Source organism: Leuresthes tenuis, unplaced genomic scaffold, assembly GCF_036924035.1.
Source record: "Leuresthes tenuis unplaced genomic scaffold, fLeuTen1.0.hap1 SCAF_3, whole genome shotgun sequence".
Classification (NCBI taxonomy): domain Eukaryota; kingdom Metazoa; phylum Chordata; class Actinopteri; order Atheriniformes; family Atherinopsidae; genus Leuresthes; species Leuresthes tenuis.
Window position 1 is genome coordinate 14,377,227 of NW_027325357.1, and position 21,763 is coordinate 14,398,989.

At 42.7% G+C, this 21,763-nt stretch overlaps 2 protein-coding genes across 2 annotated transcripts; one reads left to right on the top strand and one right to left on the bottom strand.

The window, feature by feature from the left end:
• Nucleotides 1-1,558: 1,558 nt before the first annotated feature.
• Nucleotides 1,559-12,424, top strand: brpf3a (bromodomain and PHD finger containing, 3a). Its single transcript, XM_072381957.1, has 13 exons — nucleotides 1,559-1,889; nucleotides 3,061-4,582; nucleotides 4,781-4,937; nucleotides 6,176-6,307; nucleotides 6,590-6,718; nucleotides 6,826-7,138; nucleotides 7,237-7,578; nucleotides 7,872-8,426; nucleotides 8,514-8,574; nucleotides 9,002-9,084; nucleotides 9,269-9,366; nucleotides 10,447-10,601; nucleotides 10,707-12,424. Exons 2-13 carry the CDS (start codon nucleotides 3,078-3,080, stop codon nucleotides 10,888-10,890), a joined length of 3,714 nt encoding a protein of 1,237 aa, XP_072238058.1. The 5' UTR covers nucleotides 1,559-1,889; nucleotides 3,061-3,077; the 3' UTR covers nucleotides 10,891-12,424.
• A 1,382-nt stretch (nucleotides 12,425-13,806) lies between these two features.
• Nucleotides 13,807-21,718, bottom strand: mon1bb (MON1 secretory trafficking family member Bb). Its single transcript, XM_072381958.1, has 6 exons — nucleotides 21,573-21,718; nucleotides 20,957-21,051; nucleotides 19,239-19,826; nucleotides 17,876-18,668; nucleotides 17,514-17,661; nucleotides 13,807-14,953 (listed from the first exon to the last, which is right to left on the bottom strand). The coding sequence occupies exons 2-6, from the start codon at nucleotides 21,033-21,035 to the stop codon at nucleotides 14,726-14,728; spliced, it is 1,836 nt and encodes a 611-aa protein (XP_072238059.1). The 5' UTR covers nucleotides 21,036-21,051; nucleotides 21,573-21,718; the 3' UTR covers nucleotides 13,807-14,725.
• Between the last annotated feature and the right edge of the window lie 45 nt (nucleotides 21,719-21,763).

Here is a 21,763-nt window from a genome sequence, read left to right on the forward strand (position 1 = left end):
CTGTATATTCTTATGTTTCTTTCTTATATCTATCAACACATCAGTTATTTAATTAAACTGATCAGGCACTGTTTGTTAAATTAAATAAATAGTTTCATTAGAGATTTTACCGATCTTTCAGGGAGTGAAATGTTTTGTAAGGATGTTTAGCAGGAGAAAGTGAACGTTACAGTTTTTAAATGTTTTAAGATTCCCTTTAAATCCTCAGTTTTAATGAAAATAAAGTGGGACTTGTGAGATGCTTTTATCAGTTACAAACATAACTACTTTCAATTTCACATATTCATAATAAGACCAAATATTAACTACGTATAGCAGCTGGGTTAGTCTGTAACAAATTATAAACGGCAGATCAAAATCTGTCTGTGGAGCCTGAACTCATTTTCAAACAGTTAAATTCCCAGAATTCACAGCTACAAGACCAACAAAAAGAATAAAAATAAACACACTTAAACAGCTCTTGCAGATTGCTCTTTGTTTAGCATGATCACTCTTGGATCTAAGTCTTAAACATTTATAGCTTCTCAGTTGTCATGGGGGTGATCTGTCATCATGCTGCTTCTATCCCTTTTTAAAAATCTGCAGAGGTGAAAGTTATGAAAATGAATTATTTCACTGGAAACTGCCGAAAACACTACCAAATTGAAACAAATTTAAATTATTATTATTATGATTCACTGGAATAATAAGAGAGCTCCAAATGAGGATCATATAAAAGGATAATTTCAGTATGAGTAAAATCCCTCACCAAATGTAAACCATGTGATAAACTTGAGAGCATAAAAAGAGCTAATAATGGAAAATCACAACAAATAAAAAAGAACCACCTATATGTTCTCTCGTCCTGGCATCTAAAATATGTGCTTTTCTTTTTTGGCCATAAATTATACTAAAGCAAGAGTATTATACTGTTTCCCTTTTCAACATGAAAAAGGGGCTCTAGAAAATTTCACAATGGTATGTTTTCATATTTAATAGAATAAGCAATAATTTATCAACCTGTGTTGTATGCAAATTCACCAATAATAATATTAATAATAATAATTAATTGCTGATCCCAAGTATAGCTTGAGATTGTTTGGCCAAATTCCATCAAGGTTGAGAACGTAGATGCTTTACACGTTTGTGTTGTTTTATAATTCACAGACAAATTAACAGACATAGCCATAGAAATGGCAACAAATCTCTATTTTGTACAACTACTATGTACATTAAAATGAAACTATGATGTATGGATGTATACACTTTGCTTTGTTTTAAATATGCCGGTTTTGGATATTGGATTATATCTGATAAATGAATAATAAAGGCTCCACGTTCTAGTCTGCGAAAAGGTGTGTAAGAAGGTGGAGCATGGTTTTTAGACGAAGATGAGGTCGAGGACAGAAGGCGCGCAACAAACGTGTCGTTGTTTTATCTCATCGCTTCTTTCTGTGATGAGCTCCAGGAAGAATCCGGTGAATTCGGTTTGTCTCACGGACCAATCACAAATCGGTGCGCGTCGCGTGCGAGGTGCAGCGGCGACCTATAATTGGCTGAGGTGGTTTTTTTTAAAGGGGCGTATTTTTCAAGCCATCTTGACTGAATATTTAGCCTCATCCAAGGTACATTAATTTGATATCTTCGGGATTTTGCTGTCCCCAAGTTGCTAGCCATCAGCATTCAAAAGGTTCAACCCCCAGCAATGACACCGGGTCTAGTTTGCGTGTTCAACCGAAGCCGCGGCAGAGAGGCGAAGCGTTGAAGATGACGCTGTCGCTCCTGAAATTACCGGCTAGCTAAGCTAACGGCTAGCATGTCCGCCTTGGTCGGAGTCTGTCACTAGCTGACATTTAGCCTGGTGCAGTTTTTCTGTTTGGGACTCGCACTACAGAGGACGACTGTTCAAGGTAAAAGGCTCTGGTGTTTTTAGTATTTTCGGCATTGCTTAGAAATTCCACCGTTTTGTCACACGACATCCGTGTATTCTGTCCGATCGAGTAACGTTATCACATCAGCAAGAGACAGCCTCTTTGCAGGGGTCTGGAGCACAAAGAAATACCTGGACCGTTGCAGTTGCTGTGTCGTGATCTAATGTACACATGCCATTAAATACATGCATTAAGGCACGGTGCATTTAGAGCATCTGCTCACTGGTTTCTGTTTGCATGTATAATTGGGCTGCTAATCAACTTGCAACACAAGCGTTGTCTCTGCTGTTGTGCGCCTAAAATGGCTGACAGATGTTAGATACTCGGGCTGGTATTTAGCGCTCGACAACCGAACTACAGACGGCAACAGGGGAAAAAAAAAACACGGTGCTTGATTCTGATTGGCCCAGGAGACAAACGGTCGTGTTACAGACTCCATATTGGGCCAATAGAGAGACGACTGAGATGCACGTATGCATGCAATGAATGCGAAAGTTACTGTAGTTGAGTTTGTGCAGCAAGAGTTCTTGAGGTAAAATGTGTTATTATAGAGCTCCAGAGTTGACGTCTTTTCACACATTTATTATAATTTCCTGAAATAAAATCCCTCATATACACTGATATAAACACATATATAAACGATATATAGATGATTTTTATGAATGTCAAATGGATTTGATATTTTCTTTTTTCTTTAATTCTTTCTTTCTTTTTCCAGACTACTGTTTAAAAATAGCTATTCCTTTGAATGTTCCCTCATGGATTTAAAAAATTATGTCAAGCGCTTTCAGAGTGAAGACAACATGTACAATATAACAAATACTGCACCTTTCAGGATAAAGGATATAAAATGCTTCGTCAAAAAAGTGCCCAACGTTATTTTTTTTTAGTTTTAACCAACACTAGACTGACGGTGACAGAGATTCAGCAAGTGCTTAGAATACTCCTTTGCTTACACTTTTATGTTCAAACAGATTGGCCCTTTGGTTCCCATCCCAGTATTTATATCTTTAAATCATCTTCCGATATGAATATACAGCAGCCATAGTCAATATTTGCAGTTAATTCTCTACAGCAGAAATACTGTGTTGGTGCAGCAACTTGAATCATGACATTAAACTTATTCTTTTTCTTCCTTTTTACCCGTTAGGGAGCTGTTAAGGTCCCATGCGGAAGGTGAGGAGGTGGGAATGCGAGACAGTTGCTAAAAGACTCAAGATGGGAAGGGGTCGAGGCAGAGGGAGAGGAAGGGGCAGGGGGTCGTCCAGTCAGCTGCGGGCCCCCTCGCCCTACAGACTGCAGCTCTCTCCATCCAGGGAGACATTGACATACGCTCAGGCCCAGAAAATAGTGGAAGTGGACCTCGATGGAAGGCTCCATCGGATTAACATCACGGATCCATTGCCAGTTATCACGGAGGACGAGATGATGGCTCAGGACATTGTGGAGTGCAACAGCAACAAGGAGAACAGCGAGCAAACGCAGAATAAAAGCAAATCGTGGAGGAAACCTTCAAACACTAAAAGCAGGAGGAGTGGTAAAAATACATCTCACCAGAACCAGCGATCTGGTTCACAGCAGCACACAGGATCTACTCACTCCTTCCAGCACCCGTCCCACCAAAGCCCTCTGCCTGAGCCCACCTTCCGTGCGCTGACTTCAGCCTCCCCTTCAGAGGCACCTCCTCTCCCAGCATCCTATTACCGTTTCATAGAGAAGTCTGGGGAGGAGCAGGATGCTGTGGCTGAGTATGACATGGACGAGGAGGACCTGGCCTGGCTGGAGATGGTGAACCAAAAGCGCGTGTCTGATGGCCACGCGTCTGTATCTCCGGACACTTTTGAGCTTTTGATCGACCGCCTGGAGAGAGAGTCCATCTTGGAGTCCCGCAGCCAGGCTCTGTCTCAAAGTGCCGTTGACGAGGATGCCTTCTGCTGCGTTTGCTTGGACGATGAATGTCTGAACAGCAATGTCATCCTTTTCTGTGACATCTGCAACCTGGCTGTCCACCAGGAGTGCTACGGTGTGCCCTATGTACCTGAAGGACAGTGGCTGTGCCGCTGCTGCTTGCAGTCCCCCTCCCGCCCCGTAGACTGTGTGCTCTGTCCCAACCGAGGAGGTGCCTTCAAACAGACGAGTGATGGACGATGGGCCCATGTTGTCTGTGCCATATGGATCCCGGAGGTGTGCTTTGCTAACACAGTGTTCTTGGAGCCTGTTGAGGGGGTCAAGAATATCCCTCCTGCACGCTGGAAGCTCACTTGCTATCTGTGTAAGCAGAAAGGCAGGGGAGCATCTATTCAGTGCCACAAAGCCAACTGTTACAGGGCTTTTCATGTCACCTGCGCCCAGAAGGCCGGTTTGTTTATGAAGATAGACCCGGTCCGAGAGACGGGTGTTAATGGCACCACCTTCTCTGTGAAGAAGACTGCTTTCTGTGAGCATCACTCTCCGGTTGGGTCACGGAAGGACGGGTCTGGAGATGAGTCAGTGGAAGGGAGGCTGGTGGGAGGGAGGGGTACCCGGGGTCAAAGGTCCTATACTCAAAGCCCTCCTTCACCAACCAACAAGAAGGCAACCAAAGGCCAGAAAAAGAAGAATGCGAAAGGATCTGGGTCGACACGCCGCTCGAATGTTCCTGTGTTGCTTGTGCCTCAGATCCCCTCTCACAGGTGTGATATTTGCATTCTGTCCGATTTGCATACCTGTTGCTTCAGTGTGGTTTCTTTTACTTTCACTGATATTTATTTCAATCCAGTGAATTATTTTTCAGGCGTTCCCTGATGCTATAGTTGATCTTTTCTGGTGTTATTAACGACTATAATTTCCTCACAGGTTTTTATCTGTAATTGTTACGCTGTTTGTCACAGATTGAACAAGATCTGCACAGGAGTTGAAGTCCAAAGGAAGAATCAGTTCATGCAGAGGCTTCATAACTACTGGTTACTGAAGCGACAGTCACGAAACGGCATGCCTTTAATACGCCGGCTTCATTCCCATCTACAGGCCCACCGGACTGCAGAGCAGGTGAGCACAGCTGTCATCCATACCATGGAAAACACAACAGTGATGCTGTACCAAACCTTTAAAGTTATCAGTAGAGTAAAACATGTTTAAGAAAGCAAATTCTCACTATGTGTCTGTTAAATAAGCGCATGTGGTTTTAACACCTTTGACTCATGACTTTGACCACAGCTCTAACTGACATCCATGCTGTTTTTAGACCCCCCCCCCCCCAAACTGTCACTGGGTATTGTAATGTTGTGGTGTATTGTATATTAAGTTATTGGAATCAAACCTCTTTACGTCTCACCTGTACCCCATAAAGAATAATTCAATTGAATTTATTCAACTGGCAAAAGACTCTTCTTTTAAGATGTCTTTCTCCTGACCAAAGACAGTCAGCAGATCAGAGCAGCAACGGTTACACCAGTGCACGCCCTACATATCTGCAACTGACTAAATGTTTACATGTATGCATCACAGGAAATGAACAACAAAACCAAAGGAAACTAGAAACACGAGAACTAAAGAAAAGGCATCAGACTTAAAGCTTCAACTTTGTTGAAATTCCTTGAGTGAGAGCAGCTCACTAAGATTTAGGTTGTTTTCTAGCTGATTTTAGGTGTAAAATCCAAATAAAACCTAACTTTAGACCTTTTACATGTCAGTTGTGACTTATTGGCGAAAAAAAAAATGTTCTTGTTAACCCGCTACCTTGGATTCCTCCTTGGTAACTCGCACGTAAAAGACACAGGAAGCTCAGCCCCGCATCGGTGTTGGATTACACACATCAAGCCGGTGTCGTGGAATCAGCTAAGTGACGACAGCGTCGTTGTTTAAGCATGGGATGATCCGTGAAGCTGGCCTCAGTTACTACCTTCTTTATCAGATCAACTTAGTCCTCCTCATGCTGTCTCTGTGCTTTGACTCATGACACCCCCAATGTGAAAGAAAAAAGGCCTTTTGTAATGGCTGCTTGAGATTGATGGAATCCTTCCACATGATCCTTCACACTTATTGCTGCTGACCTCATTCTAATCGTTTGAGTCTTCCATCCACAACATGAACTTAAAAAGTTGAGATGATGAAATATAATTCAGAAGCAAATAGTTACTGTGAAGATTGTTATATTTAAATTAAACTTGATTTTATTCAAATGACTTCAAATGGTCTGTGATTATATCAGATTTGATCATAATGTTTAATGCAATAATCAGTATTTTATCGATCTGTTTTCTCACTTTTTTTTTCCCCATGATCAGCGGGAGCCTGATGAGAAGCTCAGTGCTGCGAGAGAGGAACTACGATACTGGCAAAAGCTGAGGCAAGACCTGGAGAGAGCCCGGCTTCTGGTGGAACTCATCCGCAAGAGAGAGCGGCTAAAGAGGGAACAGGTCTGAGACAAGAGACGATTACATACAGGATGATTAGAAGATTACATGTAACATTTTCAAGTATGGCCATTCTCTAGCATAATAAGTAGTAGAAATGAAACCGTTGTAATGGTCATGCTTCAAGTAAAATGTCCCTAAATCGAGACTGAAATAGCACTGATATAATAGATGCACTTTTAATCTCTTTCTCCCTCTCTGCAGCATTCGCCATTCATCTAAACCCTGTAAAGTGACCTTGTGTTTCCTCTGCTCTCCCTCATTTATTTATGTTCTCGCCATCAGATGAAAATCCAGCAGGCTGCCCTTGAATTAAAGTTGACTCCTGCTTTGGTGCTTTTGCGAACCACCTTGGACCAACTACAGGAGAAGGACACAGCCAAAATCTTCTCTCAGCCCGTCAATCTATCAGAGGTTTGTGTGCTTAGAGGAAATCCAGATATACAAGCTTCTTTCAGCAACATTGTGTTGCTTTAGCTTAACTAAGGCTCAGCTGATACTCTTATTTTTGATCAACTAAGGTCCCAGATTACTTGGAGTTTATATCGCAACCTATGGACTTCTCCACTATGCGTACCAAACTGGAGGGACATGCCTATTGCTCCATTGCAGACTTGGAGAGGGACTTTGATCTCATGATCTCCAACTGCCTCAAGTACAACTCCAAGGACACAATGTTCCACAAAGCAGCCTTACAGCTGCGGGAAGTGGGGGGTGCTGTTCTCCGTCATGCCCACAGACAGTCCCAGAGCATTGGCCTGGACCCCAGCACTGGCATGCACCTGCCAGAAGCTCCAAACAAACATGGCTTCTACAACTGTTCATGGGATGATGGTGAGTTAACGTTGTAAACCACAAGTTTGTTGGGTTTTTTTCCCCTGAACATAACCTAAACACCTCATCTGTTCATTTCTTTTTTTGCTTTTTCGCAGTCGACTCTGTCCTGGATCCAGAGAACAGACTGCACCTGACCACAGATGAGCAGTTAAAGGCCTTACTGGATAAACTGGACATGGTCACCTCCATGCGCACCAGTGGTGGCCGCACCAAACGCATCCGACTGCTGCGCAGAGAGATCAACACCCTGAGGCAGAAAATGAACCAGCAGCAGCAAAACGCTCAGTCCGTGAACGGCAATAACAGGGAGGATGAAGAAGAAGATGAAGAGGATGAGGAGAAGGTGGAGGAAGAAGAGGAGAAGAGGAAGGAAAAGAAGAAGGCGAAGGCAAGTGTGGATAATGGGCCTTTGACAGCCGTGTCAAACTCTGGGACGGGTAAGATATTTTTTTACTATCAATATTATTTTGATCTTTTTCATGCAATTTGTCTTGATAACAGTCTGTTCAATTCAAGGAGGTCACATATCTTGTTTTTACGAACTAACAAGCACAGAGATATTCCACTAACAATTGCATAAAACACACAAACAGCAAATCACCTGAAGAATGAGCTAAAAGCAGTAAATGGCCAGTGATTTCACACCATAAATTGCTTAACTGATTAATAATTTCAGCATTTTTTTAAATTTTTTTTTAATTTATTATTGACAAATTTCTCTTTGACCCAGATGACTCCCCACCTGTGCTGGAGCTTACCTGTCCAGTATCATCACCCCTGCCAGGAGATGCCCCTCTCGAGCCCCCTGTCCTGGGCATTGTAACAGGCGGGCGAAGGTCGCCCGGGCGTTCCTACAAGCGTCAGAGATCATCCCGCAGTGGAAGCAAAAGCCAAGGTGAAGAGGAGGCGGAGGTCGGAGAAACGCCTTCTTCCCAACCAGAGGCGGTTCACGAGGTCACACCACTCGGCACACCCCCAACTCTGCCTCTGGTCGGAGTCGGTCGTCGCACATCCATTTTGTTTAAGAAGGCTAAAAATGGGGCTCGAATGGCAAAAAATAAGTCCTCCCCAGAGGAGAATGGGAGAACATCTGAGGAGAAAACCAATGGGTTGGATATCAGTCCTGCTCGCCCAAATTCAGCCAGTGTGAACAACATCACCACCTTACCTCCCACTCCGAACGCCTCCCCCGCACCTTCGTCTCCTTCCTCCCACCACCTGAGATCCAGAGGCCCCAGCTCAGAGAGCGAAGCCGACAAACCTCCGCCGCCACCCAAACAAGAAGGTAAGGCAGAGTAGGTCGCTGCGTTGCCAGCGTTTGCTTTTCATCGTAAGTTCACGTTTGTAACCATTTAACTCGTTGTTTGACCAGGCCTGACAAATGGAAAGCACACCTCTACAGACCAGGACGATGATGATGACCCAAACTTAACGTGAGTAAGGGGGCACGGACCTTATCCAAGAGCAACTAGTGGTGGTGAAGCCCTCTTATGCAAGCTATGTGGTGATGTTGTTTTTTACAGGAAGAAAAATACACTGGTTTCACTATGAATTGATGTCTTAGTTCAAATGAATTTAGAATTTTGGTAAGCACTGCATATGTGGCACCAGACAGTGTGAAAACACTGTGGCCTACGATATTCACACATCTAGTAGGTGTGATTGTCACTTGAAGTGAGACAAACCAGTTTGCAGGTTTGTGCAGTCGTGAGTTGTTGTTGTTTTTTGTTTTTTTTTACGAGCAAGCATACTATCTTGGATTTTATTTAGTACTAAATTGTATCTTTGTTGCCATAAACTGAACCTAAGCTGAAAAATGACCCCTCTCTCTGGTGCTTCTCTCTCTCCTCTCACCTGTAGGGTCTCCCCTCCCAAACGTAGTCGGGGTAAACCAGCTTTGGCCAAAGTACCGAGCAAAGAGAATGGAGACATGTCTGGGTCGGGTGTGTATCATGACAAAGCAATACAAATACAGTCACATGTAGGTTTCTTTGTAATTCTAATCCCAAAGTAACAGTCGCACAGAAACATTCGCAGCTGTCGTGTGAAAATACAGTTTGAATAAAGTCTGGGGGTCAAAAGCTGTCACCAATGGAGATTAACTGAAAATACTTGCACCGTTCACAGGAAAGTCGACACTTCTGTCTTTAGACAGTGAGACTGAACTTTCACCGCTGGACCTAGTTTGGGCCAAATGCAGAGGATATCCTTCCTACCCGGCAATGGTGAGAGTGTATTTGGACTGTACAGTCCTGTGAAAAAGTGTTGAGTCGGCCCTTGATTCTTTACATTCTGCTTCCAAGCAGCCAGACTTGATTATTTACAGTGGTCCTCCAGGCTTTGTGTCAGTCTTTCAAAGCTTTTCTTTGGACATGGGCCGTTTCACTCACTTTCTGTACAGTCCTTGTTTTGTTGTTGTTTGTTAAGCCATTTAAAACTGATCTGAGACTCAGTCAAACAAAGAGAAGTTACCCATCTCAAGGGATGGACCAGTGAATCAACTTTATCTATGAAAGGCATAGAAGAGAACACAGTTAGACAGACATAAAATAGTATTTTTGCACCTACAAGGTGATTCCCAAAAGGTTTTTAGGCGAAAACTTGACAAAGTGCATCGTGGGCAGTGTTGAAGAAACTGGATAAGTGGAAAAAAGATGAAGTGTCGGGCCTAAAGATCTATCTTCAGCAGATGAACAGATATTCTTAAGAGTAGCCCAGCAAAGACCTGACACAGGAGCTTTGAGTCACATCTGGACCTTCAGTTGGTCCATCTACTGTTCCCTGAAACCTCATCAGAAATGGTCTCAATGAAGGGTGGCTGTCAAGAAGCCGTTCTTAAGGAAGGGAAACAGGGAGAAAAGGCTGCGGTACGACAGAACTGGGCTGGAAATCAGTGGCAACAGGTTTTATGGAGGGATGAATCCTCCCCAGAGCCCGGACCTCAACATTATTGAAGCAGGGTGGGATCATCTTGACAGAGAACAGAACAAAAGGCAGCCAACATCCAAAGAAGAGCTTTGATATGTCCTTCATAAAGCCTGGAGAACTATTCATACTTGAAGAAACCTTGTCTGAGAGGGTTGAATATTGACTTTGAAGCTTCTTAGAAGTGTACAAACTCAGTATTTTCCCACTCAACCTTATACACTGTATTTCCATTGATGCATGTTTTGAATTGCTGCACCTTTTTAATTTTCCTGTCTGTATATAAAGAAATGAGGGCTGGCTTAAAACCTTTGCACAGTGGATGGAATACATATCCAGTGTGCTGGGCTGTTATAATCTGTTATAATCCACTGTTACAGATTGTCGATCCAGACATGCCTCAGGAAGGACTCCTTCACAATGGCATCCCAATTCCAGTACCTCCCGTGGAGGTGCTCAAACTGGGTGAATGGAGACAAACAGAAGAAGGTGAAAAGCTCTTCTTAGTGCTCTTCTTTGACACCAAAAGAACATGGTAAGGTCCTGCCAGGTGGGGAAGCTTCATGCTGACATTGGAATCGATCAAGAACCGGTCTGAAAATGGTCCATCTTGGGTGTTTTCTGTTTGTTTTTTTTTTAGGCAATGGCTCCCTCGCGACAAACTACTGCCGCTGGGGCTGGATGACACTGTAGACAAACTGCGCCTGATGGAAGGCAAGAAACCCAGCGTCCGCAAGTCTGTACACACTGCATATGACCGAGCCATGGTGCATTTAAACCACGTGAGAGGAAATCTTAACTTCACTCCCTCCAATTTCATATAGATTTTATTTCAAAGGTTTTATCATCCTAAACAAGCTGCCTGATTATATGTATAGAAGCTTCTTTAATGCTCTTAAAAAACGTGGGAAACATTTCCAAAAGGTGACGGTTTTTGAGAGTTTTCTGCGAAAATGTCGGGCAGATTTTTTTCTTTTAAATGGAGGGGAAAAGTGCTTAATGACTCCTTTTACTTTGTTGTTGTTGTTGATTGATTAGTTTTTTTTAAATGACTGTTTTACACAACCACTGTTGCTGTGTGCTCATATGAAGATTTTTAGGCCAAAGTGAGTCGAGAGTTGATTGAGAGAAGCGAAACTGTTTATTGGTCAAAGGGATTGTGTCGATTTAAAACTTTTTTAGATTTTATTTGCCATTGAAATGTCACTGTGTTTAATGAAATGTGAAAGTCCCACTTTAACACTCGCGTCATAGCTGGACTCGATGGATTAAAAATAGTTTTAAGTAGAGAAATTCCTCTGTGATCGGCCCGCTCTGCATTTAATGAAACGCACCAAACTTTTCCTTCAGTTCCTCCGTGTGATAAGCTGCATAAAACGCAGCCTTTTAGCTTCCAACCCTATTCCTCCTTCTGTTATTCAGAGTATAAAATCAAGCTTGCAGTGGATGGTTGTGACATCACCATTAAAAGTGGTTGGCTCCTCATTTGACTCCAAGGAGACGCTGTAGGTTTGTTCTGAGGATGATTTATCAGATGAAACTGAAACGACCAATTTTGTTCACATGGCTGAACTTTTAGTCCAGCTATGACGCGTTGCTGGTGAGACTTTAAAGGTGTTTGCTTATTTTTCCATATTGTGAAACTGTATTATACTGAAATGTGGGCGGGGCTCGGTGGTCGGTAAGATGTGAAGCCACTACAGAGGTGAAGCAGGTAAATTGGCTGCATTTAGTCACTGAAGAGCTTGCATTTGTTCGCAAATCTGGCTGTAAAGACTTGAAAAAAAAAGCACAAATGGTCGGGTTAAAAAGAAAAGAGAAAGTAGGATTGGTGACTCCTGGAGCCATATATGTGGCAACAACCCAGCGTGTGTGTGTGTGTGTGTGTGTGTGTTTGTGTACAGCTTCTACTATACATGTATGTATACAACCTCAGTGTAGTACAAGTGCATGTGTATAGTTCTGTAAATATGTAAATGTATGTTTATATTCGCTTACATGAAGTAATTTAAGGAATGCAAAAATCAAATATAGATTTTAATTTATAACTTGTGGCAGTCGAGAGTGTTATTTAAAAAGTAAAATATTGAAAAAGATTTATGTATGATGCTAAAGTAGCTCTTTGTTATAGTGATGGTATTCACCAACATGTCGATGGAACATATTCTATAGAAGTGAGGTGGCACAAGACCTTAATTCTGTAGATTCTGAACTGACCTTTTTTTTTTTTTTTTTTTTTTCCTTTCCCCTCGGTGGCACGGGAGATTTTTGATCTTGTCATTTAAAATTGTTCTGCAAGATCTTTAGTCTGCCTGAGACAATATTTTCTCACTCCAGAATAAATGCTGTTTGAAACAACTGCATGTGGTGGGGTTTTTTTTATCAGTTTTTTCAGCTGTTGGCTCAGTTTCTTCCCTCAAATTAAGCTAAATCTGTCTAAATCATGAGAAGTTAATCCATGCATCTGAACTGAATACAGCGACACTGTTTGACTTGGTGGCTTCAAATGCGGCTGAAAAATGGACGTTTTTGGCTGACCTTTGCAGCCTCTCGCACTATTATATAATCCACTGTTTGCTGGTTGGGGGGGGGGTTTAACTGTGGAGGTGGTTATATAGTTGATCAGCAATGACAGCAGTTCGATAATAAATAACCATGCTGCGTATGTTTATTAACACAAACAAGGAGTGAGTTCTTGTGGACATCCTGGAGTGTGTTCAGTGGTAGCCGTGAGGCTGACACTGAATGCAAGAGACGGACGTCCACAATGTGTTTCTGGTCTGATTTAAATCTCTGACCAGATTTAAATTTTCCCTTTTAGTCCCACCCCTTTGTTTTGCATGCGGACATGTCTGTAAGGTGAACCTTTCCTTTTGGCGATGGAGCTGCAGCTGTCAAACAAACATAGAATTGAACCCCCAAGCTCCATTTGAAGGGCTAAATGACCGCTAACCCTCGTTTCTAAATGAAAAGGGGTACTGAAGTCTACCAAGAAGGATTGGTGGTAGAGCAAAGGTGGGTAAGTGGGATCGGGCCTCTGACTCGTGCTGTACTAACATAAAACACTCATTTCTGAGAAGGTGCACAGTTACAGCTTCAGTAGAGGAGATTCCAGCTGGCTGTTAGGTCAGATTCAATCGATAGATGCTCTAAATGACACCGACATGACGTCAGTATGAGTCTTGGTGGAATGTGGGGGATGTTTTATTTACCGACGTACTTCAAATGTAAGCATACTTCCCTTAATAACCACTGCAACTGAGACATGAGTAAATATTGACCTTACCTGTTATCATGAAAACCTTTATGAAGGCTCCTGGAGTGGAATGCTTGCCTGTCACCACATTTCCCCATTGTTACATTTTCAGCTCACAAGTTTTGCTCTGAAGAGAAATTCTCACCAGTTAAAGCTTACTGTAAGGTTTTCAGTCTCAGACCAACGGCTCATAAGCGGTTAGAAGGGCAGGCATAAGTATGTTTGAACAGTAAAAAGATGCTATTTAACGTCTTAGGCCCCGACTTATTGTCCACTATATTTGGTATTTTTCCCAAGGGGTTGATGGGAGTTGTAAGTGAGCCACAGCCAATGAGAGTGCAAGAAAGTGGGTCAGCTGACATGACATGAAATAAACATGATAAATACATCAAAACGCAACCACAGAGTAAAGTGTCACTTAAAGTTCATTCGTTATTTCAGACAGAAACACTCTGCACATCTCTGCATAATTAGGACAACCGTGGATTTGTGCAACCTGGGATTTATTTCATAATACTACAGACATACTGTTAAGACTTGAATCGACAGGAAATCCCTCAGAGAACACAAAGATGAGGCTATCATTTCTAGACCATGATTAGAAAACTAGTTTTCAAAAAGCTGAAGTTACCTGGACTCACTGCATTAAGTGTGAGATGGTCTGCAGAAACACTGAGCTCTGTTGCATCTGCTCAGCTTAAAAGACGGGGAAGAAAAACATGGACGCCCACCGAGTTTCTTTGGGAAACACGACACGAATAAAACCTGTAACCACGCCGTCATTGGAAACGTCACCCCCCCCCACCCCCACCCCCCCCTTCTGACAGTTCCAGTTGTTATTCCAGTTCATGCTGATCCCAAAAGATGACACACGCTTATTTCTCCTCAGACTGTTGCTCAACGTTAGGCTGTCTTTGTATGAAGAAACCTGTGTGACCTGGTCTGAAAAAAAAGGAAGGTGGTTTGACCTCATTTTTCTCCTCCTCACATCAACTCACACAACAGACAGACAATGACGAAGTTGTGGCATATCTGTGCGATACATTCACTGTCCGTGAGAAGAAGAAAGAACACACAAACTCTCGTTGCTGTAATAAAACAATATAAAAACATTTAAATATCATGTCAATATTTTTCTACCACAGTTCAAATTAAAATGTACCGACGCAGCTCCGCCCTGACCGTTTCTGTACGGAAGCAGTGACGTGCTTTTCGTTTTTCAGGTGGAGGGATAGTCCCGAAGACCAGTTCTCCTTAAGTAGTGTAAAATATAGTGTTTTGATTCTTGTAGTCAAGTGTCTTGTCAAGTCCAACGAGTGTCAGAAGGTTTAAAAAAATTATCTTGGAACCAGTGTACAAACTACTGTTGAATGAGGCAGAGCTATGATAGTGCTAACAGAGTTCTATAGAAGAGATAAGAAACCGTTATCTGTGGAGTCCTGCTGGTCAGATTTGCCACCTTTAGAGCTTTTGCTGGGGTTGGGAGTAGTTGAATACTTCGGGGGGTATCTAATGAAGAGACGGTCCTCCTCCTTCTTAATCCATCTTAGAAGCTTAGTGATGGCGGTGATGGCACAAGTCTTTGTCACCAGGGGGCTGAAGCAGGTGTACAGCTCAAATTTACTCGTCACCTAAGGTGGAGAGGAAAACAGATTTAAGTTGAAGAGGAGACCATCTGTCACAGTAGTTCAAGAAAAGGGGCAGTATTATGGAAAATACCAAGTTGAATGATAAAATTTATACTAATGTCTTTTACATTCATGAAATATTAAGCAGGAGCTTTAGAGTAAAGCTCAAGATAATGATGATGAACTTCTAGCCGGGCTCTGTTCATAGATTAAATCCACTTTCCTTTTTTTAGCTCAGTGTTCAAATATATATACAACGTATATATATACGTCATCAAGGACCTGAATGTAATGCTGGCAGTAGACTTTTAATCATTTCTTTTCAAACCATTCTTTACCTGTGACAGACTGACTGGACAACATCTCTAATATAGATAGAAGAAGACGAACTAGTGCTCAGGTTTAAATTCATTTTCGATTCAACACAGAACCAAAATGATAGATACAGGTTAAAAAAAACACTAATTAATGGGTTAGTGGTGATGAAAATGTCTAAACTCTTAATTTCCTCTTAAGAGATCAGGGCTACAGCTGGTCCACATTAAACCACTGCACTGGTCTGGACTGGTTTGTCTCTGTTATGAAAAACACATTTAGAAACGTTAAAACTTTTGAAGCAGTCACAGGAATTTACGCTGGGGTTTTGCCAAAACCGGAGAGAGGAAATACGCCTCGGTTGCATTTTGAGGAAATGGGACCGGGTTTATTTTTATCTTCTGAAATAGACTCCCACTGGCCTTGACAGTCTCTCCTGTGTGGAGTATTCGAGACTCGAGGGACTTGGTCACCCTCCTTGTCTGGTACTGTATGAAAGCTCTGTGAGAACATAATCACCTGGTAAAAATGATTACAGTGCTAACAAAATTATTTTTGCGATTCATTCAAACAGCTTGAGCACACCGGTGCAGACTAACACCTGTAGGAACTACTTAATGTCAACTTCAGAGTGATGCAGACCGTGTCTGTGATGCCAACAGCATGAAGCCGTGTCGTGAGAAGTTGTCTGGTGACACCAAACCTAACTGGATCAAATGTAAAAAACATGAGCCTTGGTGCAGCATAGTGCAGACACTCCTACATACATCATAAAAAAAAGACTCAAACTGTCACCTTCAGCTGATCCAGGTCTACAATTAACTAGAATCTATTGGAGCGCCTGTCTTACGGCCTCTACACTGAAGTAAGTTTTAATCTGATGTGAACTGAGAGGCTGCCAGTCAAGAAAAACAGAGCTGCTCCAAATTTAACATCTGCAACTTTCCCAAAATAATAATGAAGGAGGTGGACCACCTCAGCGCACTGAACGCCAAACCAATGGCTGGCTGGGTTTTTCCAACAGGACTCCAGACAGGCATCAAAACTTGTTGTGGAAAACTCTGCTCACAGGGAACGCTGTGCCCGGACACCAACAAATCTAATTAAGGTGTACCAATCTGCCAAGGGGACTGACTAACTTGTGACGGTTTTGACTTGATATTTGCTTTTAATTCAATTCAGGTACAATCCAGTTCTGTGTGTGACATAAAAGCTTTTAACTGTCTATTATCTTTAGTCCCTAAAAGCATGAACACAAATCTTCTTCTGTAAATCCAAAAAAAAACAATGAATTAGCACCACAAAGACCAGTTAGATTGAACAGGGAACACAAACTGAATCAAACTAGGAACTCCTCTCTTAAATGTCCAGTACTTCTACTGAGGGACTAGTGAATCAAATGTGAGCCAAGATTTTATTTATATTCATTTTTCCAGGGAAGAGAAGAGCTACAAGCTCTGGACAAAGGAGAAGTGTATCACAAACAGTGCGGGTTATTGTTAGCTGGATCAGAGTGAAACGAGGGATTAATGTCTTCCTGGTATCGGTGGGAGATGAACAACATAACGACCTCACTGACTGAACTAGAATCAAGCGCGTTGCTCGTCCTGCCCTGCTTACATGAAAGCGAATGATTGAAAATAATATCGATGTAGCTTATAAGAGGGCGCCGACCAGGAGCAAATTTGTGAATGGGGGTTTCAACAAGTGACGAGCATTATGGTTTTTCCCGGTTTTTGCAACTATCCAACCAGATTACTGCCAGAGCCCTGTTAAAGGATGCAAAAAGCATCTTTTAATCAAATGTACTTTATTCTCATTCTATTCTATTCTATCATATCTCTTTGTATCAAGAAGTAAAGAGTTGCTACATGATCTAAGTGGATGTGTAGAAGCTTTTAAAGCAGGATGTGTCAATTTAGTTTCTTTTTGTTTAGTAAAACCAACAATGAATGGGGGAAAAAAAATATGAAAATTTAAATGCACAATCATTTTACCCCAGAAAAAGAAAGGTTCAAAGAAATCATTGAAAATCCAATGCTGCCGTGACGTTTGTGTCAGTGATAAGAGCGAGTAAACATCTAACCACAGCGGTAGATTCAGTCACTCTATCGGGCTATCAAAGTGCACGCTGGCTCCGGTTTCACAATAAAAACAGATTACCAGGAGTTATGAGAATGGTATCAATCCTATTGAAACGGTTTTGGAATCTCATACGAGAAATGCACCCACACACAGAACTACATACCCAGGCTAGCAGAGTTTCCCTTTCGGCAACATGATAGATGAGCTTGAGGGGTCGCGAGGTGCTATGGATGCGGCTGTGCATGTAACGATAAAGATCCAGGAGTCGCATTTTCTCCTCCTCGCTGCTGTATGGAGCCTCCATCTCTGGGCTGCAGACAGGTCACACACAAAGAAGGTGTGTGAAGCTCAAAAAGTCACACATAACTGAGCCTAAAATCATTCATTTGGACATAATCAAAATGTAAGTTGTGATCATGATCAGGGAAAGTATCACTACAGGAGGAGACGCAGCTTTTTCACTCTAACAATAAAAAAGGTATTTGTATTGTTCTATCACATGCGTATCATTATGACCACACACACCTGGTGAACTGGGTGAGCTGGCGGTAGTTGTCTGGCACATCAAAGGGCTTGTACATGAAGTGCCTGAGGTCTGAGACGCCAACCTGGCTCACGCTGTACGACTGCGCTTTGGCGATGAGGCTCAGGGAGTTCTGAGCCATCATGGCCTCCTCTATCTTCCTCTTGCATTCAGCTACAGAGTAGAAAGCCTCCTTGTCTGTCGAGAGCAGCAGCAAACAAACCGTGCATTCTGGAGGATCCAGGTAAGAAATGTATGCATAAAAGTAACAGTCAGGATTAAAGAGAGGGAGGCAGATGGGAGTCCAGATCTCCCCAGCCTGAAAGGCAGAGGAGGCTCCGATGAGGTTGAGCAGCAGGTGAACGTCAGCTGGCTCCAGCCTTGTGTCCTCGATGACAGTCTTCTCTTGGACGATGGTTAGCAGCTGGTTCTTGGCAATGAGGATGGAGAAAACCAGATTGGGTGTGATTGCCTTCTGTAGGATCTGGCTGAGAGAGTCCCTGAGAGAGGAAGTTAGAGGCAAGCAATGCACTGCTGCAAGCAGAAAGCTTGGGTCGGAGTCCACCAGGTTGAGAAGACCGTCCAGGATCTTCTCCGAGCCTGCCAGGAGTCTTCTCAGGTCATAGTTTTTCTTGTGTTCAAAGATGCGGGAAATGCTGGCCTGGGTGAGCATACTAATGATCTGGTAATACACGTAGAGGAGCTCTCCACGCAGCTGCTGCTCAGACTGACGGCTGCTAGAGACACACACCAGCACCAGGGGCCCTTTCTGTAAGAACACCACAGTGTGTTTCTCTGATTGGAGGAAAACAAAACATGGAAAACAGTTAAAAACCTGAGCTAAGGGAGAACAAAAAGACTGGTTAACATCACACCGACAACAGGTTGGGTGTTCCAACATGAATCCAAACGGTGACCAAAATCATTGGAGTGCACAGGGGTGGAGCAATCATATGTTATATTATATCACATCACATTAATAAAGTGTTAATAAACTCTGAGTCTTATCAAGAGTGTTTACACGCACAAATCATATGGAGTGTCCAAGCTTTTGCTTCAAGTCTTTCTGCCGTTGTATTATTGATGGGCTATTTATTCTCAAATCTGAAGATGCCATCTTTACCCACTTCAGAGCTGTTTCTTATCGAGTTTTATGCATTTTGCATGTCAGTTGGTCTTTTACTCATCAAGCTATTCACAGTGACAGAAGTTTTCACATACAAGTATATGTTCTCTGTTGCTGCTAGTCTGAAAATCCTGTTAAATACGTCTTCACTTGCTCTTGTTCACGCATGTAAGAAATGCTACATCTTCTGTGACTTTAACAATCATACAGTCAAAAATAGCACCATCCAACACTCTCACCTGAATACACGGAGCGGATGATATTATCTCCACTTTGGACAAAAGACACCAGCGCCATCATGACTCCCATTGTAGAGGAAAGCGCCTCTTCGCTGCCATATCGGGAATAAATGGGCTTGCCAGCTTCACTGAGCACAAAAACGTGCTTCCTGTGCTGCCGCCAGCTGTCAGCTGTAACATCCTCATCACGATGAGATGTAAATGGAGGAGATTCCTGGATGCCTGCCTCCAACAGGGGAGACGATCTCCCCTTTACACCTATACCTTGCTCCTCCAGCTTGGCTTTGGCCAGCACTGTGACGACAAACTCCCCAGAGTCGCTGTGGTCGTTGTTGATGGCAGCCTCCTCTGTCCCTCTGTCAGCTGGTTCATTGTTCTCACACTCCGAGTTTTGCGTCTCCTCAGTCTCTAACTTTGGTTCTGGGTTAAAAGGAGGTTCTGGATCCAGACTGGGCCCCTCTGCCGTTGCATCCGAGAGGTGCAAATTTTCAGTGCGGTCACTCGTAACAATGGCTGAATCAGTTCCCACCACCCGATCAGGAAACATATGATTCCCCAAGAGGGACAGAGAAGTCGCCAAGGTGTCAGCTAAAATGAAGGGAAAAAAATTAATTATGAAGTAATAATGAAAATTATTTAGAAAATGAATGAAAGATTATCTTAGCATTAATATGAAGGTATTCACATCCAAACTGCTCTATGGGTTTAGGAATTAAGCAGAATAAACAGTGATGCAGTGCTTTAACACTTCCGGATCAGTCAAGAGATCAGACCCTCAATCAGTCAGGCGATTTGATTGGTCGGTGCCTCCGCTGCTGCTGGCAAAAGTTGAACTGTTATCAACTTTCCATCACAAGCTACTCTAGCAATGGACCCAGAATTCAATCGGCCCTTAGCCCTGGTGGCAGCTGGGATAGGCTCAGGCCCTCCTGTGACCCTGAATAGGATTAAGCAGGTTTACAGAGTGGATGGTAGGATAGATAAGAATACACTACAGAATACTGCCAAACAGATGAATGCCTCACAACGTCAACCGTCCCAAACACTGGCCATCCCTCTGCCTTCCTGTCACTACAGGTTGATCTTGGTTTCAGGTGTCCAAAGAATGCTATTCAAGAACCGGTCTGGCTTCCAACAATGTCTTTAGCATATTCTAATATGGCCTTTGTAATCTTAAAGTTTAAGAATTGTTTACATCTTGTGGTGAACTCTCTGTATTTGCTCTTGTGAAGTCTCCTCTTTATGGTAAATTTACATAGCATGTGTCACCTACTGGAAAGAGTTACATATCTGGCTGGATATCATGAAGGCTTTTCTTCCTTTTCGTGTGGCAGAGCACACCAGCGTGAGCCACTCATCATGTTCCTACAAGCTCACTTACAGATACTGATTTCTAGATCTGTGGATTCCCAACACCTGGTAATAAACTCCAAACCTTTAGTCCATTTCACTGATGAAGAAATAAGTAAGGGACACCGAGCATCTATCAAATAGAAAGCTTTTAACTCAAAAGTGCTCTGGCTTTGGTCCGCTTATAAGAAGAGTTCTTTTGAGCCCTGCTCCAAATTTGAATGTGAATAATCTCACATTAAAGCTGACCATCTACCCTTCGAGCACATAGTCAGTATTCAAAACTGTAATTTGAATATGTTAAGCTAACAAAACAAAACTAGTTACAGTGTCTAAATATCTCCCAAGCCTATATAATATTCATTTACCAGGTGGATTGCTCCCAGACGGGGGATCACAAATCTTCACTCCTTGTGCCTCTCCGTCTTGATGATTGTCTCCCTCCATGATACCATCCCAATCACTGGGAATAAAGGAAAAACCAAATCAAACATCTTTGTAATAAATGCGCATTTACCCAGAGACATAGGCATATCTGGTCTTTTATGAATAGCAGCACTCATACTGGAGCAGTGGTTCGGTCACATGATTACAGAGAAGAGTAACAGCTCCAAAATACCCAACAGACACTGGAATTTAAATCAGATTAAGGCGGCCAGTTTAATGTTGCACTACAGGCAAACGTTGGTCGGTTGGACGGAGCCCGAGGGACCTAACGTTTTATTAAAAATACCTTATGCTATTCACACGATAAACACACGCATGTCTGCTAACTTGCAAACTGTCAAGACAATCAACCTCTCCATAATGACAAATGTGTGACCGTGAATGACGACGCAACTCAGCAAATGTTGACTGTAGTTACGTAGCTAACGCTGCCTGCTAGCAAGCGAAACACAGATCAATTTCATGGCCTTGACATAACAGTGCTCATGCAATCAATCGTGCTCTTGTAAAATCAGACAGACAACGAATAAAACTTACGACTGTGTAACGTCGACGCGCTGGGCTTAATATTGAATTTGCTACATCAACTTTCATCGGAAGCCCGGCTTCAAGTGGGCTGTCAAGAATGAGCAGAAAACAAATTTTCCTCTTACAACAGCAAACGTCCGGAGTCGCTGATGACAAGTCCAGCTGGCCAATCAGGTTGCTCGCTGGCGTTGGATAGTCCC

Bases quoted from the DNA above. Each gene is read 5' to 3' on its own strand.
- brpf3a (XM_072381957.1), top strand. From the start codon at position 3,078: ATGCGGAAGGTGAGGAGGTGGGAATGCGAGACAGTTGCTAAAAGACTC. The intron at 6,719-6,825 runs GTTTGTGTGCTT...TGATCAACTAAG, and splicing joins AGCCCGTCAATCTATCAGAG to GTCCCAGATTACTTGGAGTT. The intron at 7,139-7,236 runs GTGAGTTAACGT...GCTTTTTCGCAG, and splicing joins CAACTGTTCATGGGATGATG to TCGACTCTGTCCTGGATCCA.
- mon1bb (XM_072381958.1), bottom strand. From the start codon at position 21,035: ATGGAGGGAGACAATCATCAAGACGGAGAGGCACAAGGAGTGAAGATT. The intron at 19,827-20,956 runs GTAAATGAATAT...CCTTCATTTTAG, and splicing joins GTCTGGGAGCAATCCACCTG to CTGACACCTTGGCGACTTCT. The intron at 14,954-17,513 runs GTATGTAGTTCT...TCTCCACCTTAG, and splicing joins GGGAAACTCTGCTAGCCTGG to GTGACGAGTAAATTTGAGCT.